Source organism: Patagioenas fasciata, chromosome 2 (genome assembly GCF_037038585.1).
Source record: "Patagioenas fasciata isolate bPatFas1 chromosome 2, bPatFas1.hap1, whole genome shotgun sequence".
Classification (NCBI taxonomy): domain Eukaryota; kingdom Metazoa; phylum Chordata; class Aves; order Columbiformes; family Columbidae; genus Patagioenas; species Patagioenas fasciata.
Window position 1 is genome coordinate 13862538 of NC_092521.1, and position 27243 is coordinate 13889780.

Sequence of the window (27243 nt, forward strand, 5' to 3'; positions counted from 1 at the left end):
TTGTGACTGAGTCCTGAGGAATCTGAGCTTGCACCAGGCAGTACCTGAGCCCCTGTGCCGCGCCACAGTGCCAGGCGGTGAGGCAGCTGCCACGCCTTGGGCAAAACAAACAACCGGTTAGATGCTTCTTTTCTTTTAACCTTCTTTCTGTCTCTCAGAACACTGAATGGAGTTTGGGCGTCTTCCTCAGGAGCAAGGTTTTGATTAGGAGGCTGCTTCCTAAGTGCAGCATATCAGGCTGTGAGCCACATAACAGAATTTCTCTGCAGTGCAGTAACTCTTTACATTCTCTCTGAACCTGTTTATTTTTGGCTGCATACAAAGTCATTCAGCGTTGCACTTTGGAAATGTTGGCCTTGACTTCCGTGTTGCCTGAGACTGACATAACATTTGATTCTTGTTTTTTTTTATTAGGATACTGTGGTGCTGACATTAAATCCTTGTGCGCTGAAGCTGCCCTCTGTGCTTTGCGCCGCCACTATCCTCAGATATACAAAAGTAGAGAGAAGCTGCTGTTAGATATCGCTTCTATTAAAATAACAGCAAAAGATTTTGTTATGGCTATGCAGAAGATTGTTCCGGCTTCACAGAGGGCTGTGGCTTCACCTGGGCGAGCACTATCACCTATTTCAAAGCCGCTGCTTGAAAACACACTAGCAAGAATTCTACAAGCCTTGCAGAGAGTATTTCCCCAGGCAGAGCTTGCACTAAAGAACGACCAACAGCAAGGTACAAAACTTACATCCACTTCTTTAAAATTCTGCCAAAGCAAAAACTTCTGATTTGTGCAGTCAACACAAAGCTTCTCAACTGTAATGACAGTAGAGCTTTATAATATGCATGTGCACACCTTTATTTCAGGAATATGGTGCATAGATTTTATTCTGGATTCTAAGCTGCTAGGTGGGAGCTGTGAATGACTCGCAATATGCAGTAGAGAACTGTGCGTTCTCTACTAGAGCGCCCTGTTTCTGACAGCAGCTACCATATTTATAATTTGTAGAGATGGATCTAAGGTTTAATGTATGAGGCACTTCTTTCAAAACAAATGTTTAAAGGGGGGCAGAAAGGCATTTTTATATGAATGGTTCTAATTCCTGTCGGAAGAATGTCAGGACCATAATACAAGTTGTTTAAGCGAAGTACTGTTGTAACCATCATGATTTTTAACCAATCCCTTAATTTAAATGTTTGTGGGTCCCACTGTACACCTGCATGTGAGATCAGAATGTTTTAGTAGTGTATACTCTGGGGCTCGGCTTCCATAGCGTACGTGTGCTCAGGCTCCTGACTGGGTCAGGTTTAGTCTGTCAGCTGGTGAGAGCAAATAAATTGATAAACTCATTCCACTCCTGGTTAATGGAGAACTGTGGTTAGCTGTGACGCTCATCCCTTGAGAATATGCTACCAATAGTACTCCCAGTAGAGCCGGGAGATGTATTTGCATTGGTAAAACAGAGGCAGAAATCCAACAACAAAATAAAACCAGGGAGGTCAGGGGATTGGTAATTGTGTCCACCTTCCATTATCTCCTTCTTTGGTGATCTTTGAGGAGCCTTATTTAGGAGATGAGTTGGTCTGTACATTCCGACTCACTAGTCCCAGACAAATGGAGATTTGCGGCCATCACATTCACTTAATTCCCTCACTTCCAGTGGGGGAACCTGCTCCAGGAAGAAGCGGCCTTGTTGGGTTTTTCAGGTGTCTAGGAACTACAGAAGGTGTTCCCAATCATCTTGATTCTAAGGAAAACAAACTCCTGAGTTTTCACCGACAGAGCAATACACCTTGTGCAGGTCATGTGACTTAGGACAGCTCTGTGGAGACTTGTGCGATCTCCTTAGGTCTGTGGTCGGATGAACTGTTCAGAAAAGAGCATTCAGCACGTGCCCTCAGATCACAGAATCACAGATGAAGAAATACAAGACGTTTGTAGCACTGATTTAGAAGCTGTATTAATGCGAGAGCGAGACATGGGCTATTCAAGAACGTTAACAAACCTCTCTCGTCTTTCAGACAGTTCAAATCATATTTTAAGAAATTATGTGATTGACAGTGATGAGGAATCACCATCAATCTTTGAAGAAAAGTCAACACAGAAAACACCTGGTAGACAAAAGGAAAAATTCCTCAATTTTAGCAGGTAAATGTCTCTCCCATTTTTGTACATATATTGTACATATATATATATATGTATATATTTCAAGCCAGTAAAGCAAGATTAGTAGAAAATTAATAGAGAGTTCAAAGATGAAACCATTAGAATGACTGAATAAAATAGATATAAATCTTATATGTATTTCATATACTGCTGTAATTTAGCCAGCCCAATTGTGTACGTCTTCAGAGCTCACGGGTTTCTGTGCCCATGTTATTGGTTTTTTATAGAAATGTTGTTCTGTTCTTCCCTTCCCCCTATGTCTAGTAACTATGGCAAATTTTTAGCTAAAGATCACAAGATGTAGAGATCTCACAGTTACTTAAACTCAAGACCTACTGAAAATTGGTGTGTACCGGCAGTGAAGAGCTCCAGACTGGTGTGTGCTGACAGAGAGTTGTTACCCTCCCCCAGATCAGGTTGCTGACCAGTTGTCGGGTGTGTGTTCAGCTGCACAGTCCCGGGTGTGATTTAAGAGCTCTTCCTTAACACAGCCAAACAAACAGCAAACATGCTGGGGACTGGCAGGATTTCTCAGGGGAGTTATGGTACAGGTTTGTGACACGGTGGGCCTTGACAGTCTGCCCCATCACAGACCACCTTATCGTTTGCTGGAATACAGAGAATATTTACCAAAACCAGAAGTATAGGAAAACCTTTAACATTTGTGTGCCTGTTCTTCACTGTGTTTCTAAACTTGTTTTCTTCTTACTGTTCTAGAAATGCTTATTGCCAGCCAACATCTTGCAGGCCACGGTTCTTACTAGTTGGAGAACCAGGATATGGGCAAACTTCTCATTTGGCACCTGCCGTAATACATGCCCTGGAAAGGTTTCCAGTCTATACACTAGACTTATCTGTTTTGTTTGGTAGCGTCACAACACCAGAAGAAACATGTGCACAGGTATCTTTTTTCCTTTTTTAAATCTCATAGCATTCATGAACCGTATGTAAACCAGTGAAGTAAGCAAAATTCATTGTTACTGGAGGTGGCCTGGTTTGAATGTGCTGTTTTGTTTACTTCTGTCTGAAAATCCACATTTCTTCTAGACTGAATGATACTGAATAAGGCTGTTGTACATGGCCGTATTTTCCATTCAAATTTAACGGTGAGGATGTTGCTGGCAGCTTGCGAAGCTGGGAGGTGCTGCTAATAAGCCCCTTTTTATGGCCAGAAATCCTGTGTCTCAGTGGGATCCAGGAAGTTGTTTTCATTGCATCTTAAGACTGTGCTCTCAGCAGATGGCTCTGCACCAGCCTGACTGCATGTCATGCACTTTTTGTAGCCTTCGTTTTTGTTATATTTGTAAGGCAGTCAAGGTTTTGGGGAAAAGATGTGTTTCTTTTCTTAAATATAGAGCTTCTACTGGTGCAGTATAAGCAGTAAAAGCATTAAAATTCATGGAACATTTACAATTGTACACTGATATGTTTTCCTGAACTAAGAAAATTAAATATAAGCAGATTTAGTGCTATTTTCCTTTTAGGCAGGAAATCCATTTTGTTTGGCATCACTGTATTAAAATATTTTGACCTTTAGTAGCAGCATTGGAGCACTGTACAAGTAAGGACAGACGCATTACGTGACTGGATACTCATCTGTCACATAAGAGGACCAGTTCCTTTGTTTGTTATGTGATGGTTGCATCCACGGTCATATAACTACCACGTGCAGTCACTGCCTGGATAGACGACGTGCGCTTCCCACTTTGGGACAGGAACTCCCTGTGGCCGTTCAGGGCTTAAAAGTGGCCTATAAGAAAGGTGGGGACAGATTTTTTAGCAGGGCCTGTAGCAATAGGACAAGGGGTGATGCTTTTAAACTGAAAGAGAGGAGATTCAGGTTAGACATGAGGAAGAAATATTTTACAATGCGGGTGTTGAAACACTGGCCCTGGTTGCCCAGAGAGATGGTAGATGCCCCATCCCTGGAGACATTGAAGGCCAGGCTGGACGGGGCGCTGAGCAACCTGATCTACTTGAAGATGTCCCTGCTCATTGCAGGGGGTTGGACTAGATGCACACTGAAGGTCTCTTCCAACCCACACCATTCTATGAATATTGATAACCTGAAGGGGTGCTTGGAGAAATTTGTTGTGTGAAAGGGCTGTTGCCACTTCCTTCATGCAGTAGATGCATCTCCTGTGCTTGAGGCTCCATCTGTAGGCAGTGGCTTGTGGTCTTCCAGAGCCCGTAATCTGGTCTGATGGATCCTGCAGTAGTGATTGAGCTATGCTGGCAGGTGAAGACTGATCACTTTTTATAGAAAGTACTTGAAATTATTAATTGGAACCAGGCTTCTTCTACAGTGTCAGCCCTCATCTTGTCACATAGGTCTTTGTTCAGGCTGTGCTGCGGACTGACTTGGATATGTGCCTGCTCTGAACTGAAACTGGTGTAGTCACAGTCCCGTAGCCATTTCCCTGGACTAGTGCAACTTGCTGAAGCGTTAGTCTTGTTTTTTCTGGCCACACCACCACACCAGCTGAGTGGTGAGGCTCTTCTTGAGCTGTCTTACACCTAAGGAGTTTTGAAATCAGGCAGAGATTCAGGTCTGATTCTTTCTGTGTAGCAATGTATATTTGAGTCCAAGTGAAGGTTTTACCTTATTGTTAAGGAGTTGTTCTTTTGATGTTTTGGCTTACGTACGCCTATTTTGTAAGATAGTTTGACTGATACGTAGTTAATTATTACCCTGTTCTACACAGTTTAGTTTTGTTATCCAAACTTTAATTTTACCAGTTGATGCAAGAAGCTCAAAGAACAGCACCAAGCATCATTTATATCCCACATATCCATTTGTGGTGGGAGGCTGTTGGACCTACGTTGAAAGCTACTTTTACAACACTACTGCAGAACATTCCAACGTTTACTCCAGTTTTGCTACTTGCGACATCTGATGTGTGTCACGCAGATCTCCCTAAAGAGGTATTTCTGTCAATACTTCTACTTTTTTCTTCATTTTCTTGTTAATTTTCAAATCCTTTAAGAATTGTAGTACTGTGCAATGTTAAGGAAATTGATTCTGTTCTTAATCAGACAACCTAACCAAGTCTCTTAAAATTTGATGAGACAAAACAATGCTGAAAGAATTTTTCTGAAGTGTTCTGTGAGTCAAGTGATTAACTTGGACTCACCTTTCTCCCCTTCTCACACACTGATGCGCATTAGACAGATGTATAAATTTACTTCAGGCAATAATGCCAGTGACTTCAAGATGGTGAGGTGTGTACTTAGTCAAGAATACACGGTGCTTCAAGTGTAAATGAGAACAAGATAGTTCTACTGAAAACATTTTTACTGAAAAAGATATTTTTACTTAAAAAATACAGTGGTCACACTATTAACGATGGAATGTAAATTCAAATTCTTTCATATAAAATTCCATTTCTTCATATAGGCTAAAGCTTTACAAATTAGAACGCTAAGTTCCAACTTCAGGGGCGAATGTCACCACTTTATCAGTGCATCTTGTGGTCACTTCATTGAGCTTTAACTCTGGGACTGCCCTTAGAAGAAGATATTTGGATTTGTCTTTTTAACCTATGAAAATCTAACCTTTTAAGGCCAAGAAGATAACTTTTCACCATTTGTCTTATCCAGATGATTATTTAGTTTAATTTAGAAGGTACTCATCTCTTGGAATATAATATGAGTTTGTGCAGCCTTATATCTGACAAATCTTTTCCCCTCATGCTTTAGATAAAAGAATTGTTTATTAATGGTGATGATGAAGTTTTCAAAGTCCAGTTGCCTAGTAGGGAAGAAAGAAGAATGTTTTTTGAGGACTTAATTTTAAATCAAGCTGCTAAACCTCCTGTGACAAAAAGCAACGCAGGTGAGGATATTCTACATATAAAACTTTGCTAACTGTAAGTTAATTGCTATACAGGATTTGCTTTGGTGGCAATTTTCTATCAATATTTTTTAATATGCTTGTATATGAGTATCATGAACTGACTACAAGTTTCTGATCAATTTCAGCTTGGCAGACACTGGAAGTGCTGCCTGTAGCACCGCCGCCTAAGCCTCGACAGCTGACACAGGAAGAAGTAAGAAAGCTGGAGGAGCAGGAGGAGAATACGTTGCGTGAACTCAGGATTTTCTTAAGGGATGTGACTCATAGACTTGCTGTTGACAGACGTTTCAAAGCATTTACAAAGCCTGTTGACCCAGAGGAGGTAAATTAGTGTTGATCTGTAATACCACTTTCGCTGTGTGTTTTCAACCATAAGGGCTCTGTGGTTTCTTCATCCTGCCATACACTTCTTATGTCTCTTTTTCTCATTTAATTTATTCAGTTAGTTAGACTGTATACTTAGTCAGCTGCAGTTTTAATATAGCTTTGTGGTCCAGTATAAAGTCCTGTTCCCCTAAGCATCTACTGAGTTTTCCCTTTACTTCTGGTTTCTAAGATGTGAATAATCTAAACGTAAATGTCCTCATCTAAAGGAGTCATTAGGCTCCTCTGGTGGTGTTAGTAAAGAAATCAGCACCTCTGGGTCTGCTTTATCTAACACTAAAGTAGAAGCCTAGGACAGATACTTCAAAGGTGCGATTCCTGCAGCCTTTTTCTTGCCGCCAACGCCTAAGAGAATCTCGGGTGACTTTACTAAGGAAAGTTTCTTTGCTGTGATGTTTTGAAGCGAAGTGAAATGAATCCCACTCTGCCTGTTCCTTCCCTGCCCCACACACACCTCTGACCTCCCTGCTCTGCTTTTCCCTCTTCTGGTCTGTCTCTTCAAAGCCAGCTGAAATGGCCCTTCAGTTTTCAAGCAACTAACTGATTAATTTCCTCATTTGGATGTGTCATAAATACTGGGAATTTTAAGAGGTCTTATTTGACTTTATTAAAGTAATTAATTTTGGTATATACTGCGTTAAATCTCTTAACACATACATTTCATTTGTAGGTACCCGATTACGACACAGTTATTAAACAGCCCATGGACCTGTCGGCAGTTCTCTCCAAGATTGACTCGCACCAGTACCAAACTGCAGGAGATTTTCTAAAAGACATCGATCTAATCTGTAACAATGCTTTAGAGTACAACCCAGATAAAGATCCCGGAGGTGAGGGTGTGTTTTTATCCCTGATTGCAAAAAAATTAAACGTATAAATTGGTAAATGTCATCTGTGGAGGGTAGACTCGGGATTACATCATTTTAAGCATGCACAGAGACCATTTCTTGCCAAGTTGTAAATGTTGTAGCGTGAAACTACTTGAGCATGAAATGGTGATAGAAGTGTTAATCAGTAACTAGTGCTTTTGCTTGAAAAATTAACTTCTATGTTGTTAGGCTGAAAATATGCACTGATAGAATCTTTGAGAACCTACCTTAAAAAGAGCTAAGTCTAAGCGATCCAAAGAAAGGATTTCATTGGCTGATAGAAAAGACTCAGTTCTGACTGTAAAATTTCAGATCGTCTGATTAGGCACAGAGCTTGCATGTTGAGAGACACTGCATACGCCATAGTGAGGGAAGAAATGGATGAAGATTTTGAACAATGCTGTGAAGAAATTCAAGAATCTCGCAAGAAAAGAGGTATGTTTTGTGACACTGAGGCTTTAAGACTTGTCTCAGTATTTCTAAGCAACAATGCAAGAAATTCTTCTTTGCTGTCTGTTTTTCATGGCAAGGTTGTAGCTCTTCAAAGTATGCTCCCTCTTACTACCATGTAATGCCAAAGGAGAGCTCTGTTCCTGCGTGTAAGAAAACAGACCCAAAGTGTAACGAAAAGATGAAGGTGCCAGCAGTGCCTGTGGATTGCAGTACACCCCGCTTGAACGGCAAGTTGCATTTTAGTTACACTTTCTTGGAGAAGGTGCTAAAGTCACTGATACCTTCTCTGCTCTTGTGACTTAACAGGTTTCTGGGATGCGTGGTTCTTGGTGCCAGAAGCGTTACACTTTTAAAATTGGCTTCAAAATGTGAGATAAATCCAGAGGTCATTCTTTCAATGTGGTTATGAAATCCAAATCCAAGTACAGTGGTTGGTTTATATTCTAAGACACTGGTCTTGACGGTCCAACTGACATTTAATGGCTCCTAAATTGCTGCTTCTTGAAGTAAAAAATGTTGCACGTGGCAGTTTCTGAATACTCAACTAGGTTTTGGTTATATGAAGCAGTATTTTTCTCTTCTTTGCCCTCAAATGCTAAAACCTCTGCCACCTCTTACTGTGTTTTCCTATTGAAGGGGGAAAGCAGAAAGAAGCAGAGGAGTGATAATAATAATAATAATAATAATAATAATAATAATAAGAAGAAGAAGAAGAAGAAGAAGTAAGACGAGGATGCTGGATTTTAAAGGAATACATGTTTTGGTAATGTTTTAGATTACTTTTTTGGTATCTCTTTGTAGATCCATCAAAAAGAAAACGCAGAAGGAACAAAGTCTCTAAAATTATTGCAGCGAAGAGGAGGAATTTTCAGCTCAATAAGGAGAATAAAGTTCCGGAAGATGAAAATGAAGTAGAGAGTGATGAAGACTGTCCAGAGAAACGCGTTTCTAACATAATACGAAGTTCTGAAGACGAAGATTCAAATGGTAAGGGAAAGGTCAAACAGGTCATTGAGCGCTTTTTCCTTCCTGAGGAGGATTATGCTGTTTATTAGGTTTTAGCCTTCTGCACTTCCATTCTGTTATTTCTGCTGTATCTCTCCAAAATCAGCACACAGTGTTTCTTGCATAATGATGCTGCCCCTCTGGCTACGCCAGCCAAACTCATGTTTTTCTGCAGCTTCTGGCTTTTTGATTCTCAAGTTTCTTTTTTCAATGGTACATAATTGAAAAACAATTGTTGGCTTTGTTTTATTGTGTGAGTGTAACCTAAGTTTCAAAGCTGTATTTCAAGCAGCGTGGACCCAGTCGTGTGGAATAGAAGTCTTATATCTGAATGTGTGTAACGTGTGTGTTTCCTAAGCTAAATTACTTTGGAGTTTTACCGTGCAGTACTGTACTGGCAACATGACTATATTTTTTTCCTGTTTTTACTCTGCCCTTTTCTCTAGTGATTTTTTGGTATGTGTCTGAGTGTCTAATTTTTATGGAGTAGTGACTTTTGTCAGAAAGAAAGTAAAAGTCAGGCATTTCTCACTGAAGAAACGGTAACAGGTCTGTCTCTGTCATTGCAGGGAGAGACTGTATTCCAGGTACAGGATACTTCACTAAGACCGTATTCCAGAGAAACAGAAATCTTGACTTAAGAAATTGTGTCATTCCAGATTTGTGGGTACACTGTATGACTCGGATGAGACGTTCCCGTATAGAAGAGCAACCGGCGGTAGATGTCGACAAAGTATTGGATATTCTCAGCCAGCAAGTGACTGTGGATTACCATGAGCTCAAAGTAAGTCTGATTTCAGTTTTGCTAATACTGAAGTAGGACATTTTCTTGCTACATGTACAGTTGTAAATTAATCAGTTGTTAAACAATGCAAATTAAAAGAATTTATGGGTGGGATAAACAGCTTGTGAAATAAATCAACTTGTAGTGGAGTGAGACTGTGTGACCACACCTGGTGTAGACTGTCGTTCTGCTTTGGGTGAATTTTGCATTTCTACAGTTAACAGTGTTTATAAGGGTTTTCCAGTCCCTTGTAAGAGAGAAGTTGCTATCCCAGGCTGCAGTTGGGGAAAGGTTAAAAATGGGCTCAGCTGCAGGAGGTAAAAGAGGTTCCTTTGCATGAACTGGAGAGGGTAGAACAAGGACCCAATCTGGAGGGGATATTGCAGTGAGGAAAATTGGGAATGTTGTTAGGTTGGAGTCCTGGAAGTTGGCCAATGCTAAGGAACGCTGCTCTTTACCTGCCTTGATGAGAAAAAGAGTACTGAGTGGATGTTTCCCCCTGTGTGGGGAGAATGTGACCGGATAGGAATCCCCCTGGGTGAAGGGGCTCGTCAACACAGTTTCGGTCACATTCTAGGCCTAGAACTTTATGAACATACAGAAGAACATGCAGTCATCCGTGTGGCAGCAACTGGAAAGAGTTTCACAGGGGATGTTCACCATACACCCCTGTCACATCCCGCGTTTTCTGTTGGCCGCAGCTAAAAGCACGTTGTGTGTCTTATCTGCATGTTGTATAGAGTGGCACTGAGGGGAATACTCACATTTGGTGCTTGCTGATCTGAGGGAGGCACACGTTGATGACAGGCAGTTGTAAGGCAGTAATATTTGCATTTGGTTGCCTGCTCTCCTAAGCTCCATCTTCACAGCCTCACACAACACAGAGAACAGTGACAGCAGTGGAAGCTGGTGCTGCCACCAGCTTGTTACTGATGCTTTCCCAGAGATTATCGCATTCACATTTTTGGTAACAAACGCTTGTGAGAGACGGGCAATCTGCTCCAGGCAGAGTCACTCTGCTAGTTTATCCACTCCTCAGTTTAAAGGTAGGAGCCCACTGATCTGACTTTGCTCGTTGATCTGCTTCAGCCACTCAAGCAGTGTGTTCTGCCAGCAGAGTTGCAGGAGCAGGGCACGTTCAGCTAATGGGTAAAGGTGAGCACCTGAGGATGGTTCTGTTTGCAGCTGGCACCTACAAGATCTGTAGCCTGGCTTCCTGAGATCCGTTTTACGGTGCCCGGCATCGCAGCAGCAGTTCCTCTAATGCAATGGAACAGTGGCTTTGCTGTGGCAGCTGCTCTGTGACACAGTGGATGGTGTCATTCCCTGCTGTTCTGGAAGCAGCTGATTCACAGTTAGGATCATTGATGTGATAGATTGATCAGTACTAAAATACTGTCTGAAATTTAAGCCTTCCTTTTCTCTGAAGTACGAAAAATTAACTGATTTTCTCCAGTTAAATCGTGTGAGATATTTAATCTGTTCTCTGAAGTGTCACTCATATTTTATTTAACAATAGAAGAAAGTAAGATGTCACTTGTTGTATTGGTATTGTTTGGCTTCTGAAATCATAAAGAGCCTATTCAAAGGACCTTGTGCTATTCTAAACTTGTAGTTTCCATTTTTTTCTTCAGCAACTGTTGCATTTTGTCACCACGATGACTTGGAATTTCAGTACATTTCACTTGGAAAAGCTCTATGCTGTTCTTTGTCAGTGCATTTACAAACATCGGGAAGATTATGACAAAACTGAATTAGTGAAGGTAAGTTTTTTTGTCTTGTAGCATTTTCTATCACTGTTATGCATGTATGTTACTTGTGTGTGTGCGCACTCTGGACATGGTGCTTATTTAGCATTACTCTTTACTGCTTGGTTGCCTGTGTTACAAGGCTTTTTCATTTCAGTCTGGAAGACATTTCTCCATGTTGCACAACCATTGTTGTATTTGGCATAATTGTTGGCAGTTTCAGCAGGAAAAGGCTTGAGCTTGAAGACAATGGGTCCACCCACACAGCCCTCTCCAAGCAGTTAACCTCAGCCTGTCAGCAGTCCTGCTCCAGAACCATTTTTTGGGGCTGGGGGGCTATGAAAGGAGGGCGCTTCTCTCAGTCTATCGCTTCCTGTTTCTCCCCTCACAGGATCAGACATGGTAATACTTCGTACACTAGGCATTCCGTTCTTGAGAAGAACTTACTTGAACCATAACAAGAGGTTGAGACTTTACTCTCTATCTCTTTTTAATTAGCACGGCTCGAGCATCTTTAATTTGACACATGGGGAGCTTCCTGCCTATGCCAGTTTAGTGAGGCAAGTTATCTGATCTCTTCCTATAAGAGAGGATTTCCAAGTTATCGGAACTCAGCCAAAATCTTCCAGAGACACCCATGGTCCCAGTCAGCCATTGCAAGTATTAAGTCGACTTAGATAGGTTGGATAGTCAGTCTTCAAAATCCTTGAATCCATTTGTCTTTGAGATGCTTGTCCCTGAGAATAGATACAATTCTTTATGCCTCTCAGTCTGCCTTAAAAAAGAGGAAGCCTCTTCTCTTCAGCCCTGCTCATCTCGATCTCTTCCTCCACATCTAATAAAGAGTTAGGACGGATGCACCGTTCTTATGGATGTCCAGACTATTTAATTGCTCCCTAACCCAGTCCTCATCGACTAAAGCAAACTCCTCCATTGACCTGGCTTCATCCGGGGTCTCAGGGGTACAGGGTTCCCCAGGACAGCCTCCAGCAGAGTAGACAGAGACAAAGAAGGCATTGATCTCTTCTTCCACATCTAATAAAGAGTTAGGATGGACGCACCGTTCTGATTGTGCAACAGCGAAGATTATTTGGATTCAGGGAGGCCATTCCTGAAAAATACGCCCTTCTCTCATCTCGTGTTTTGCCATGAGAAGGGATTTATTTATGTTATCTCAGGGGTTGTGAGCTTTTAACAAAAAACCATATCTCCTGCGTATGACTGCAAGTCAGTCAGGAGCAAGCTCCTGCTGTATGATGATAGAGAGTTTAACAAGTAACTAGAGTGCAGAAAATAACATTTCCAGCTTTTAGTTGTGGCTTTTCAGGAACTGTCTCCTCCATCTAATTGTTGAAAGCACTGCTGATAAGGATCCATAGTCTCTTCATAAAATAGATCCGTGCAGTACTCTCTATGATGGATGTGTAAGGATGTGTTTGAAGCTAGTGGGTGGGGGTAGCACATGTATTTGCTAAATCTTACTTACAATTGTATGTATGTACAGATTCTTTATCCTTTTTATGAAGAAGCTTTTATTCATGCTGACTGCTGGTTTGTCTTTTTTTCTTATTAGGAAATGAAGGAAGAAATTTCAGCCTTCAGTTATGCTCAGTGTACTTGACTTCTTTGCAATGTTTTGGGTTTTTTTTTTTTTGCATTATGGTGTCTTTGCATAATTCAATAAAGATTACTTCTACATATATATTTATACGTGTATGAAAAAATAGATCTTAAAATTATTAAGAAAGCTCAAAGTCCTTTATCTGCTTTTGTTTGATGTTTTTGTCCTATATATATTTTGATGTGAGATACTGCTGTGAGGGTATTAATAAAAAATGAATCAACTTTTTTGGGGGGTTTTGTCTACTCTTTTAATCACAGAATAATTTTGTTCATTAACGACCTTACACTTAAAAAGCCACATGAGTCTTAAGACTTTAAAATAAGGACCGTATGTGAGCAGCTTACCCTGCTCTTGGTTTATTGGTTAAATGGCAAAGGCAAGCACAGGAGGAAGAAAAATGATACGGAAAATTTGATCTGTATTTCATTGAAAATTTCATAAATGAATTAATGTCATTTTTCCTTAACTTGATGGTCACTTTAGCTGCTGTCACTGACTTTCAGTGGGACTATGGGGTGGTTTGCTGACTATGTTCCCCAAAATGACTGAAAAACTGACCCAGGGTGACAGTGTGGAAATGGCGAACCAGAAACATTCCAGGGGTCAAAACTTTTCTCCTCAAAGCTTTGATCAAACTCCTTCCTGTCACCCGTCTTGACAGGATACTGCACCTACACACTTGTCAATTGGGTTTATGATGGTGTAAATTTTGATTTTTCGTGACCAACTGTATATGGTTCCCAGAAGCCACACCTACATTTTTCTTTCTCGGGGCAACATCATATTTTAGTTTCTGAACCAAAATGGCAAACAGTGATAAAAGAAATCGTATGTAGAAACACAAGGTTTTTGGGAAGTATGCAGCTGGAGTTAAAGCTAAATCTTGACTAAAATATCTACGTGTTACTGAAGGAAAAGGTCCCCTCTCCAAGTTCTTTAACCTAACAAAAAAGGCGTGGTGTGGGTGTTTTTCCTCAGAGGCGTTAGTTTTGTGCCCACTGCCCCCTGGTTTGGGGCTCCGGCCCGAGCGGCGCTGTCCTCCCTGAGAGCTCGGGACAGAGCCCTTCCCGGGTGAGGGAACTTGGCGGGGCTGGGGACGCCGCTGTCCCCAAACCCGCCCGGGAGCGGGGCGGGCGGGTTCGGCGTGGAGCCCAAGTTTGCGGGCAGAGGCGCGGGCTGTGCGGGCGCCGCTGCCACCCGAGACCCCCGGGCTGCCGTCCGCGTCCCTCCCGCGGCAGCGCGCCGGCGGCTCCTGGGCTGCGGTTCCCGGGCTGCGGCTCCCGGGCAGCCTCCCGTGCCGGCCGCTGCCTCGGCGGGGCCGGGCCGCTCTCCGGCTGGTGTCCGCCGCCTGACGGGCGGGGCGGTGGCGGAGCGGCTCCGCCCCCGCTCCCTGGCAGGGAGGCTGAGGCACCGGCCGCCGCTGCCCGGCCTCCCCGCGCACCCGCCCCGGGGCAGCGAGGCGCCGGGAGGATGCGAGTGGGTGCTGCGGGCGGCGGCGAGGCGAGGGCCCGGGCGGCCGGCGGCGTTGGGAGTTCCCGGCTCACCCGCCGCCCCCCCGCCCCAAAAGAAGTGCAGTAGTTTGTGAAACCCAAGATGGCGGCGCGGCGGTGAGCGCAAGCGGGCGGGCAGGCGGGCGGCGCGGGCTGAGGCGGAGCGGCGCCGTCAGGTAGGGGCTCGCGTCTCCCACCACCGCTGCCGCGGGCGGACCAGGGGGCTCTCGGCGCCGGGAGGCGGGCGGGCGGGCGAGCCCCCCGGGGAGGCGTGCCCCCGCTTCCCTCCGGGGAACGGGCGAGGTGCTCTTCCGGCGGGGACCGGGCAGCGCCAGCGCGCTCGCCGCTCCGCGGCTCCCCGGGGCAAGGGCGGCTCCCGGCCGGCGGCGGCGGGCGGGCCGAGCCGGGCCCGGCGGGGGTGGGCGCGGTGGGCCGGCCTCGCCCCGCCCGCCTCCCTATTGTCTGGCGGCGGCGGGCGAGCGGCCGGCGCTGTCCCCGCGCGGGGGCATCGCCTGAGGGCGGCGGGCTCCGGGCTGCCGGGGGAGCCGGGGCGGGGGGAGCGCCGGGGCGTAACTTGGTTGCGCTGCGTGCTGCCCGGTTCAACCCCTTCCAGCCCGAGGAGCATCCCCTCTGCCCGCTCCTCGCTCCTCCGCCCGGGGCCAGCGCTGGAGTCGCAGCCTGTGGGTGGCAGAGGAAATTTCGTCTGACTCGCCAGTCCGGAGTCGAGAAGTTCAGTCCCGGTGCGCCCGGAGGAGCGGGGACTTCCTGGCCGGTGTCACCGGGCTGCGCGCACCCCGCTGGCTGACACACAGACAGACTGACAGAAAGACTGACTGACTGACAGACAGACTGACGGCAGCCAGTGAGCCATGAAGTTCTGGCTCCAGAGCTGTCTCGCATCCCGTGGTGTTGTGGAGCGGGGGCGAGCACAGAGCAGCGCGGTGGATGTGCGGGCAGAGTTGGGGAAGGTGCCTGGCTCATGCTTCTGGGGGTGTCGGGGTTCTGGGATGCGTTCTGACACCCGTCTCTCCCCTAGATCAGGATGTGCGCCACTGGAGATCAACACCGGCTTCAGTAAACCCCGTCATGGAGGCAGTTCTGGATCTCTGAAAGGGCTCAGAGTCTCTGCAGCACTCAACACCAGCTGGTAGGTACTTGTGCTTTATTTCTGAGCTGCTTGGACTTTCTGGTAGGTTAAATAGTTAAGGGGAGGATGGAGAAGCTTACTTTGTGCAAACTGCCATGTGAAGGCTGAGGTGTCTCTTGTTCTACAAGCTGGAATGAATTTTTAAAACAGAGATGTACAGACAGCATATTGGACTTGTCAAAGTGCGTATATATTGTATAAATCTATAAGTGAAAATGGATTTTGTTATTAAACTTCTTACATGAAAACAAGTATTCCGTTAAACATAGGAATGAGAGAGGAATTTGAGAAGCTGTGCTGTTGGTTTTGACCAGCAGTCTGTTTTTTGTTTGGTTTTGCTTAGAAGAATTTCGCACACAAAAAAAAGAAAGCTTGTGAGTACTTAGAGAAACCTTGTTTAAAACAACCTGCATGATACAAACTGTAGGGCTGCCCTTATTTAGGACCTCTTTGAGGGAGCAGCATCATTTAGGAAACCCTTTTGTTACTGTCTTTAAACGTTGCCAGCAAGGCAGTCTGTTTCACTTGTGGTGTTAAATGAATTCCCCTGAGCCGATTACAAGTAGATGCCATTTTTTATAACGGAAATGATTTGCATTTAACTTCAGGCTAGTGATTCTTGTATCTTCGCTAGACTGAAAAGCCCTCTGCTATCACATTTGGGTAATGCCTGTGTATGTTACAGTTGTCCCCAAACTTGTAATCGTAAAACACAGCAGTTTGAGGTAGAGCTTTTCTTTGTGAGGCATACTTTTCTGCTCTTAGTGTTTCTTGTGACTCTGTTCTGGATTATTTCCTCTCTTGCAACACCCTTGATGACCTGTATGTGCTTTAGCTGGATCCAGTGCTCTGCTGTCTGGTCTTAATTGCTGTTATTTATCACTGTTGGTTATGATTGGAGTAGACAATATTTATCACTGTACCAAGATGTCCTTGGAGACTTGGAGCTGTGTGTTGAACAGTTCTGCCTTTTGTGAATTTCTCAGTACTGTAGAATTTCTGTCAAATAATAGACTTTGTACTATTGTTAGTGTTTCTTTTGTTATGTACTGTTTCCTGTGTCTTTTGCTTAGCTGAGCAGTCTATAGGATTTCACTTAAGCTTACTGGGATCCCTAAGCTTTCCCCCTGTTTTTCCCCCATTTCTTTGTATGTTCTCTGAGGAAAGGGTTTAATTTTGGTTAGTGTTTTCATCTAATTATGATTAACACTGATGACCCTTTTGTTTGGATGTGACGTTAGAAGAATTTTATTTTAATATGATCATATATCTGTGAAGTCAAGTCAGATTCTTTCCTCAAGTTTGAGTTCAGGATTTCTTCCAGCTTTATGAAACAGGAACTTTTAAAGCACCAAGTAATATAAACAGGGTTTAATTCTGTTTGCACATAATGAACATAACCAAGGCACAATTGCCTGTAGCTAAGCTATGGCTAATCTTTATTTCAGTGAGCACTTTTTCTTTACCTGTGAAGCTGAGATCTAGTCAAGAATTCCCCAGTGCCAAATTCTGTATTTTTTTGTTTTCCAACTTTTAGAAATCCTGAGCCTGTTGCAAAACTTATGGGATGATCTTTTCAGTGTCTTGTTTATGAAAGTCCTGTGTGATAACACTTCTGGGGTCATGGCATGGGGGAAGGTTCTGAACATTTTTAGCTGAGTGTATGGACGTGCTGTTCTCTTCTGTGTGTTAATGGTCAATATTCCCTCTCCTTGCGCTTTAGATGCAGGGTCATTGATCCATAAATATCCAAGATGGTTTGCCTCCGAGTTGTCAGTGACTTGTAAACAAGTGAGGCAGTTTTCAGTATAGTACTGTTTCCCCTTTTTCTTCTGTTTACTTGCCATTTCCTAAATAGGCAGCAATATTGATCTTAGTGTTCTACTCATGTGTCTCCCCACTGTGTGTCAGTAGCATCACCTTTGTTGAATATATACCTATAAAGATGCAATTTTCTGTTGTTATTATTTAAGTTTATAATATTGTCAAATTAGGCATTAAAGCAGCTTCTTCCCTCAGGCTATCAAAGGGTTGTGATACTTACGTCTTCAGCATTATTATTATTATTAATATTAATTCTGATTTATTGTCCTTATGCCAATTCATCTTCTCTCCTTTTTTTTCTTTAACTTTTTGTGTCTAGTTCAGGACCTTCCCAAATATTCAAACCACTTTGCTGCATAAACAGTTATTTCTTTTTCTGTGGAGGTAGAAGCCACCAAAAATGATACATTTCCTTACCCTGTACCAGCCAGATGGCATTTCATAATTCCATGCCTTGCATCACTTTAACTGATGGTTCATTTCCAGTTCTGATGTCTTTCTGTCAAGGAGCTGGAAGGAACTTCAGAAAGTCCATTCAGATCTTTTTCATATTCTTCGGAGTTCAGTGAACTCTAATGTATTTCACAGAACAGTGTCTCTACAACCAGTGAATCCTTTCTAACCAGCTTTAGAAATCAGCCCAAATTGAACAGAAGTCTGCAGTTGACACTTGTTGGAAGATCAGTACTATTATTTTATCTTTAAGAGCATTGGGATCATAGTAAATGCTAAAGTTCAGTTGAATTCAATGAAAGAGAGTGTGATCTAAAGGGTCAGGAACTGGAATGTTTAGTGCATTTATTATACCATTAAAACTGTAAAAAGAGCAGTATCACGCTAAAGCACACAAGCAAGAAACATTGCTGGCAACTAGAAGAACAACAGATGTGGCTTGATGGGAGAACCTTTAGGAAAATGGTAAAGAACTTTGAATATGCTACTTTTTGCAGTCCTTAAATGATGTCAAAGATGGCAAAGAATTTATTGCCACAAGCATCCTTTGGCAGCATGACCTGTCCTTGTGCCTGACGAGTCTAGGCGAGCTCAACATGTCTAGCTTCCAAAGACAAGGCTTCAAATTGAGTTTGGAGCCATCTAAGAAAGTGAGTTTGGTATTTTAGGTTCACTCCATGCACCTTGGCCTTCCCCAGCGGCGTTTTGCGATCTGCTGCTCACTTTCCTTACCTGTTGGTCTCACTAGGCGTTGAAGGAATTTCTGACACGCTGCCAGGGAACCCACCGTTTAACGTGGTCGCTCCAGCAAGCCTTGAAGGCTGGGAGTTTTGTTTCAACAGTGAGCAGGCAGAGCGGTGTAATGAGGCGTGCGTGACGCCAGCCCTCGCGCTTTGGCAAGGGCGGCATCCTCGGTGCTGCCAGCGCCAAATTCACCCCACCAGGCGTGGGGACAGAAATGAGGTTTTGAACTTTCTAATGGTAGAAGTCCCATGTGTTCAGCCCTCTGAATATTCAAAGCATCTTGTGAGCCACATACATGGGATGGGAAATAGCTGTTAGCTTACGATGAACGCTGTGAATTAGGCAGTCATTTTATGTAAGTTTTTAGGTTTTAATGCCTGTTTATAGGTTGGGAGTGTGATTATTTTAACATTGTCTTACCTTATGAAGGTGCTAAAAGCTTGTATAATTTTGTATAATCTAAGGCAGTCTTGGTAGAGGTCTCTAAGCTTGGCTTTCCAAAAAAGTGACGTATATTAGCCTAAACAAAACATGGTATGTGGTTGCCTTCCTCCGTGTGTTGTAATGGAAGACATACTTTAGATGTCAAAATGCTGGTGATTTTAAAACTCTTATTGGCTCCGTGCATGGGTGTAAGGCTCTGTTTTGGTACTTAGGTCTAAATAAGATCTAGGAATGGTGTGTGTCCTAAAAAGAGTAAAGGGGATGCAATGGGGAAGGAGTCAGGAGAGAACATTTATTGGTGCCTGGGCTGTAGAAGACTGGTTGTTAAACCTTGCTTACAGCTGTGTACTTCTTCAGAAAGTCCAGGTTCCAAGTTAATCTTTAGAACTCTTCTAAAGTAGAAAAATACTGCCTTTTAATGCCTATCAGGAGTAGTGAGGCACTTGGCAGCAGTAGCCAAGTGAGCGAGATGGAGCAAACGTGAAAACTCAGGGGTTTCTGTTCCGCAGTGGGACCCTCAGCAAGATGAAAGACGTTTGTAACTTTGGTGGAATTCTTGGAGCATTGACCACTGCGCAACGTCCAGCCTTGTTTGCAGTGGCGAATACTTACAGCTCCCTGACCTCCAACTGTCTCAGTGGGGGTCTGGACTGATGAAAGGTTCACCACACCTGGACCATTACGTGAGTTCAAGTTTTTTGTGCATGGATCAGTTTGAGGAATCAGTGCCTGTGTAAGATCCCTGCTGGCATTGTAGGTATCTGGTTAAATATGATGCAAACCTACATGTCTTTACTCCTTACATCTTACGAGTGTTATTCAAATATGACTTCTTAATACATTTTACTTAAATTTGTTGGAGGAGTTTGTGTGAGTAGGGAACTGTTTTTTTTATTTCGCTACAAGAAATAGTTCAAGATGGAAGGAGACATTTACAACTTTGGATGTTTTATCTTACAGTCCACAAATATTCATATAAAATCTAATTACTGACAAGTAACGCCTTTCTTTTTCCTTTTTTTGGTTAATTCTCTAGTTCTTTGGTTCCTCCAGGGAAAAAATAAGGCCTTGTCAATATCAGCTGTTTGTTTCTTTTGGGGAAAGGAGAGAAGAGGTGAGGAAAAAAAAAGAGTAATATTGAAGTAAAGTAAGTTTGCTCTTTCCACATATTGTAAAGAAAGTCACTTGTGCACATCCTTACAGGTATATATATATTAATTATTGCATATAATTTTCAGAGAGGGAGGAATTTTACGTTACTGAGTACACTGAGGTTTTACTTCAGAATCCTTTGCTTTGCAAGCTTTCCAGTATATTAATATTTGTGTGGGTGATGAGAGTGCAGACACCGTACCCTGTGCTCACACTTACTGAGGAAGGGCAGGCGATACTTTTACTGCAGTTTAGGCCAGATTCATGTGGGCACGAGCTGGTTCTTAAGGGTGGAATTGGTAGGTATGTGCTCCTTTATATGAGCCAATATCCTGTTTCTTGATCTAATCCTCATGATGTTACTATCTGTGAATTACTGAACACGAGCTTCTTCCCTACCAGGCAGCATTTAAGTCCAGATGCTGAGCAGAGCTGACTGGAGAGACGGGCCGAGGGCTGGGACTGGGGATCGCTCTGCACCAGAGCAGCTTCTCTGCACTACTCTTGGTGGAAAGATTCAGTCATTTCCACCCAAAGCAATGAAATAAGAAGCTCAGTCAGCCATTTCATCTTGAGATACCCCGCCCTCCAGAAGAAATATTAAAAAGAAAATGTAGGGTTTGGCCCGTGCATATTCCAGTAATTTCCACTGATTAAGTTGATGCTTGTAATTGGGATCTAGACAGGCAGTGTTTTGCAAAATACAATTTTTTTAATTTCAGTAGAGGAAGTTACAAGATTAATATAGTCCCTTTGATATTTTATTTAACCCAATAACTGCTTGGGAAGAAGAGAGTCTGTTTAGTTTACCTTTGTCCTAGATTCAGTTTTAATATCTAATGTTTAAATGAAGGGGGGGTTGATCTTTATTCTTAATGATTCATGCTGCCTCAAAGCACAGTGGTTTCTAGTTGTGTGCTGCCTTTCCCACTGGGGGATGCAAACAAAAGAACAATAATTTCAGACTCCTCCTTCAGTTTCCAAGAGAACCTTAGCTGCTCAGGGATAGCTTTGAATTTTAAAAGCATTTTTCTTCCAAATTATGTATTGATTGCACACAAAATAGCAGTGCTGTAATATGCAATTTAAAACAAATGCATGATGGTGCTCATTTGCTTTTAATGCTGCTTTTTCCAGCAGAAAAACAAAAAGTGGATTCTGTTCCCATAAACCCGTCTTGCAAAATCCTTACAAACATTTATTAGTCTAGACACAAAATATTCTCACCCGGCATCAGTTTGACGATGGCAAAAAAAAAAAAAAAAAAAAAAAGCAGAAAAAAAAAAGCGAGTTAATATCCTACTTGGCTGTCAAAAAAGAAAAGGAAAAAAACAAACCAAACTTGCCCCAGGCTAGTGAACCAGTAACATTTTGCTGGGGTTGCCTACAACAACAGATGCATCTGACTCCCCTGGGGTTTCCAGGCCTGCCTGTTCTCTTAGGCTAAACTTGGACAGTCTCGTACACATTCTCTTCGAGTACCACACCCCAGTCGTATCCTGGGCTCTTTTAATTTGGGTGATTTAATAACAACACATGTTCGTCTTGCCTCTCCTTACCAATCTTTGTATTCCCTTCTCTTTCCCCCGATATCATTTAACTAATGCATTAATTCAAAAACAATCCTAATATATGGGGAGGGGAATAATTGATAGAAATCAAAATGGTTTAAAATAATAATCACAGTTTGAATCTGTATGTATGGGACCTTGGTTTAAATTATTTATCTTGATTTGTATTTGTGCTTTTGATAACTTTCATAAATGGCAAATGATTCCCATTGTTTGGCATTGTGATAGTTTGCGGAGTTTTGTTTTGTAGAGAGATAAATTATATAGGTGAGTATTTATTTTATCAGCCCTTTAGATCAACATACACTCACTTGGAGTAGTACTTTTCACTTTTTGTCATTTTCTTAGAAAACAGTGAATTGTGCATTTCTTGTTTCTCAGATAATGGTTAGTTCCTGTTATTCCCAATTTATGTCAAACTGCATTTGGTTGACAGTTAAAATATAATTTAAAATTCTGCTAAACAGCATAACATGTCTGTATTATTAAACTACTATAAATATGTAGAATATCTAAGAATACCTTTATTCAAGCATGACTGTTCTTTTTTAAACCTATGGATATGTGAGACAAAATATTATACATTTTTATACTTACTAGATTAAATTTATTGCTCCTTAGATGGTGTGTCCGTGTCTGTTGAGATTTTAGACCTGGCAGAGCTCATGCTCAAACCTGAATTGGAGAACTTATATAGAAAACAACCTGTCCTGCTTTTTCAACTTCTGTTATTGAGAAAACAATTCATGTCTTCAGTCAGAGCAGATGTCTATAGAGTGAAGTCTATAAGGTTCATCATTGATTGCCACTAATTCAGTGTTTTCACTAAGAATTTCTAATTTAGTTAACTAAGACAACTTGCTGCTAAAAAGTAATTATATGAACTAAAGCTGTCCATTTGAATGCTGTTTTTATTTATCAGTGCTTTTTATTTATTGATAAAAACTTACCGGTTTGCAGTTAGAACTACTCGAGGCAGTCATCGCTGCTCTTAGTGAGAGTGACTGGTTTAATGTTGGTAAATTACATAGGTGTTACTAGGTGTTACTTATATGAGGGAATGTGTTCACTGTGATCTTAGAACATTAATGCAGATTAACAAAGAGTTTCTCACTAAAACTGATTTTGATTTTCCTACTCTAAACGAGGTTTTAAGCATTGATTCTTCTGCTCCCTCCCGACTCTGATGCTGTCCTGTTTTGTGCTGTGTATTATTTTTCTTGGCTTACCTGTTGCTTCTTAAATGTGGTTTTATGAACACATACAGTATTTTTAAATAAAGTTCTATTGCCCATTCTCATTTCAATCAGTGAGTCTATGATTTTGACCCTAGGATATTTATACAGCTTTAAACTGCGTACATATTTAAAAAAGGAACTAATCCAACTTTTAAAATTATGTTTAATGCAAAAAAGCAGCAGCCCCACAGCTCTTCATTCTAAGCACAGTGTTTTAGTTAACTACGTATTTCCCACTGAAATCCTGTTGTGCTCATCTTGCACCATTATACTAGTACGTGAGAGACAAAAAGTGAACCCAGGTAGGCTGGTTTTGATAATTCGTGTGCTTTTCCTGCAGGAGTTCAGCAGACAGGGCAGAAGGTGCAGCCTCGGGCTCGCCTCGTCCAATGGCTCCTAAACTAGGGTTGTCCCCTCGAGCAGGGCTCTGAGAGGGCTCATGTGTCTGGTGGAAAGTCAGTCGCAGAGGTGAGGTTCACATGCAAGGTTTGGGCTGTCAGCCTGGGTAACAGTGGAGCAGGGAACCAGTCTGGTGGAATGCTTGATGGTTCTTACTGGGTTACGTTGCTGCTGCATTGAAGACCTTGGTTTAGGTGAGCCGGGAGCGGTGTGAGACAGCGTCAGGCCATTGCTGGGCTCTGAATCCGGCAGTGCTTGTGAAGTAGAACATGTTAAACACAATGACTGCAAACCCACTGTGCCACGGGCTGAGATACTTGTTCTGGTCTGATGACGCTTTAAGACCCTTCATTACTCTGTGGTAACCTGAGTACACAGTCATCTCTCCAACACCCGCAGGTGACTGTACTTCGAGATTCAGCTTTTTATTCCTGTGTTATACTTGGAAGGCTCTGTAGTCCCCTATCTTTTACCTTTTTTGTCACGGGGCTGATTGGCAGCAAACAGTGTTTATCCACTCTGAATGCGTGAGGCAGGGGGGGTGAGAAAGGGGGATAACTCTTTGTCACACACAGAATAAGACATTATCTCCCACAGAAATCAGCGGGAGCATCTAAGTAGTGGAGTACAGTGCTCAGCAGGGGGGTGCAGTCAGGTCACTGTTGCAAATAAAAATGCTTTGCTTTTTGCAAAGGTTAACTTGGTATATAGTGGTATTTTATGAGATAGCTGAGACCTGCAGAGAGTGTTTATGCAGGCAGCTTGGGCCGCCCCCCTTCCTTGTAGTCATAACCTGAAATATCCCCAAACCCTAGAGAGAAATATTAGACTAGAAGGGACTTCTGGAAATGATCTAGTCCAGCCTCCGGGTCAGCAAAGTTAACTGGGAAGATAGAGAGGGTTGTTCGGTGTCCTACCAAGTTTTGAGAACTTCCAAAGATGGAAATTCTTTTGAAGTTCCCAGCAGATCTCCACAGCCCTTCTAGACAGCTGGTCACAGCTCCTCACCAGCGCTGAGATGCTGTTACTCCACCATCACCATGCTCCTGAAGTTATGTTCATCTGTAGCAGACCAAGAGTAAGGTGGTGCAGTGAGAGGCAGGTAAACCTGAGCTATAATAACTTGACAGCCTCACCTTGGTCATGGCAGTGATTTAGTGGGAAGACTTGCACTTAATGGCAGCAACCAAGTGCCCTGAATATGGAGAGGGAAACTTAAGTGTTGTATTTGTGTTGTGAAAGTGTTGCGGCATCACCAGTGTTATCAGAGGATAACACCCTGAAGAACTTCAGTAACATCAGCTGTGCTTGCAGGCGTGAACACGACATTTTCCTGCATCTCTCTGGCATGTGGGGACTGTCAGTAGGGACTAGGTGCATTCTTGGTTTTGTCTGTCCTTAATTTATGTGATTCAGCTTACAATTGTCAAGCTGTTACATGACACTGAAAGCATTCTGGAGCCACATTTAAAAAACAAAAAAGTTTTAAAATGTCAGCTCTAAAGTTGCATTTTTTTACTTCCTAAGTGGAGAAGCAAATCATGTGGCAAAGAAAATACAGGACTTTTTATGCACTCTGTGCAACTTGACCTTCTCACAAAGTGGCAGCAGACCTGAGAGGCTGGAGGAGGCTTTAAGGAGGGGATGGGATGGGAAGCAGGTGTATCCAGGGCATGCAGAGGAGGTTCTGAGGAAGCACATGTGAGCAGAAGCCCACGGTAGCCTAAGTGGCAGGGGAGGCTCTAAAGAATAGTTGCAGCCTTGATAATGCGCTAATGTCGGGCCATGCAATAGAACTGTAATATTATTTTTTTTCTTTTAAAGTGACAATCCAAGTTGATGCTTTTTCCTCATTCATAAAACACTGGCTTATACGAACACTGGATTTATACATTTATTTCAAGTATTTTGGGATCCTTTACAAGTTACTTAAATTACAGGTCTGAATCCTGGTGTGCGCAAGTCTGCCTGTACATGTGGAGCATGCAGCAATGTGTATTAGTGTCACCTGGTGAGTCCATTCTGAGTCCTCATTTTCAGCATCTTATAATCGTTGAAATGAGAATTTCTCGCATATTGTTTCTATTTGGAGGCTGCTTTTGTTCTTCATTCATTGAGTTTTGGGGGCATGTTCAGCTGGTTCAAGAGTGAAATTAACAGGAGGGAAGCAAGGAGGGGGAGAGAGGCAATCTCAATGTAAAAGCTGTGTTATCTTTTTTCTGAACAGCTCTGTGCCTCAGGGATTTGACATAGGAAATTCAGATTTGGCAAGGATCTAGCCGTGAGGTCTGAGAAATGCATTCTGCTGTTTAAAAAAAACTATGAGTCATAACATATCACCACCTTCTTGTATCCAAGGTAGAATTTGCAGGATGTTTTGTTACCTGCACTTGATGGTGCTTTTATGCCCGTCATGCACACTTACAGGCTGCTTTTAAACTACCTGTGTTAAATGGATCCTCCCCCTCCATGTATCTGGTTATTGTATTGGCATCATCAGCACAGTCCTTTAGCTGCTGCTGCTTCCCGTGCTCCTGCAAAAGCCACTGGCCCCGCAGGAGGTATAAAAGCCTTGGGAGCTGGTAAGCCCTGAGACCCAGATAGCTCCCAAGACTGTTAATTGCTGTTGAGAAAATATCATTTTGCTCTGATGACAAGCAAATATTAATGAAAGCAGATAGCAGCCGATTCGAAATCTGGTTTCCAATGTGACGAAGGCGCGTACAGTGAGTTGTGATCAGTGGAGGAGGGGGAGAGGAGAGGGAGACAATCTGTGCTGAGCTGTGTCACCTTTAAAAGCGCGGGGGTTCCTGTGCAGCACGAGGGATGATTAGAGAATGAGTCGGGCGATCTAGCAGAGGAGACCATCTGTAGGACGGCTGCTTTGCGCTCTGGAGAGGCTGAAAGGTATCTGGGGACACAAGCTCCGGGAAGCTCTTATACTTCCAGCACTAGACAAGGGCCTGGGAAAATGAAGATCTCTAGAAATTTTTCGTCTAGGGGGAAAAGAAATGCAGATTCAAGTCAAAAGGAACATTTTGTGAAATCATGTCTGTGCCAGATTGTTTCATTTTAAAGAAGGAGATCCCAGGAGAATAAAACCTTTTGTTTTGACATTTTAAGGAGAAGCTTTTTCGATAAACAATTTTTTAAATTAATAATTTTTTACTGTTCTATGTTTTTAAAAGCCAATATGAAACATTTTGGTGATTAATTAAATGTTTATTCAACCTGAAACATATTTAAAAATCTTTTCATGTCAATAGCTTATTTCTTCCTCCTTTCCTTTTTCTATGTAACAGCACAGGAAGCAAAACAAAACAGAACTGTAGCCATGCAAAAGAAGTGTCCCTAACTCTACTGCCATTTTATTTGGTATGATAAGCATTTGCATAAGTCTGATACTCACTTTTAAGAATAAACATGTCAAGATGTCTGATGTTAAAAGTGCTGAGTGCTCACGGTTTGAATTGAACACTTTAGAGGTCAAAAAATAAAAGACTTGCCCATGTGAGGTTTAGCTGCTATGGATCATATAGAAAATACAAGCTTATGCAACTGAGGAGCAGAGACGCACACCATATATTGAAGGTATATAATACATATAGTACATTAAAGGTATATCTTCATCAGTGCACCCATGATTGTTCAGTACTTGTCATGTTTGATGAGTAGTTTCTGTATGATCAGACATAAAAACGGGTTATGGCTTTGTGTGTCAAAAGCAGTTGCACAAGTCACTGTGCGTAGAGGTATGTGGGGGATATTTTGTAATAGAGAAGGATACTCCAGGTCATTGAGTGGTCACTTCTGGCCTGAAATTTTCAAGTTTACTTGGATGGAACCTGCTGGTTACCCATTAAAGCCAATAGGGATAGGGGGTAATGGAGAAAGTCA

At 42.6% G+C, this 27243-nt stretch overlaps 2 protein-coding genes across 11 annotated transcripts in view; both read left to right on the forward strand.

Annotated features, from left to right (window-relative positions):
• LOC136098306 (ATPase family AAA domain-containing protein 2-like) overlaps window positions 1-13108 on the forward strand; it is a 30506-nt gene extending 17398 nt beyond the window's left edge. For all 3 annotated transcript variants that reach the window (XM_071803822.1, XM_065831592.2, XM_071803823.1), the window contains 13 exons: window positions 415-729; window positions 2017-2143; window positions 2879-3062; window positions 4901-5086; window positions 5861-5996; window positions 6143-6339; window positions 7072-7231; window positions 7583-7705; window positions 7801-7950; window positions 8525-8710; window positions 9388-9512; window positions 11147-11275; window positions 12834-13108. In XM_071803822.1, the coding sequence (XP_071659923.1) occupies window positions 415-729; window positions 2017-2143; window positions 2879-3062; window positions 4901-5086; window positions 5861-5996; window positions 6143-6339; window positions 7072-7231; window positions 7583-7705; window positions 7801-7950; window positions 8525-8710; window positions 9388-9512; window positions 11147-11275; window positions 12834-12881 (2066 nt within the window). In that variant the 3' untranslated portion in view covers window positions 12882-13108. The remainder of the gene's footprint in view (window positions 1-414; window positions 730-2016; window positions 2144-2878; window positions 3063-4900; window positions 5087-5860; window positions 5997-6142; window positions 6340-7071; window positions 7232-7582; window positions 7706-7800; window positions 7951-8524; window positions 8711-9387; window positions 9513-11146; window positions 11276-12833) is intronic.
• Window positions 13109-14278: 1170 nt separating this feature from the next.
• The window catches only part of ZHX1 (zinc fingers and homeoboxes 1), a 31740-nt gene continuing 18775 nt past the window's right edge, over window positions 14279-27243 (forward strand). For 3 of the 8 annotated variants that reach the window (XR_011737346.1, XR_011737345.1, XM_065831175.2), the window contains exons 1-2: window positions 14279-14550; window positions 15411-15521. The gene's annotated coding sequence lies outside the window, so the exon portion shown is untranslated. The other 5 variants (XM_071803826.1, XM_071803825.1, XM_065831177.2 and 2 more) reach the window with 5 other exon arrangements.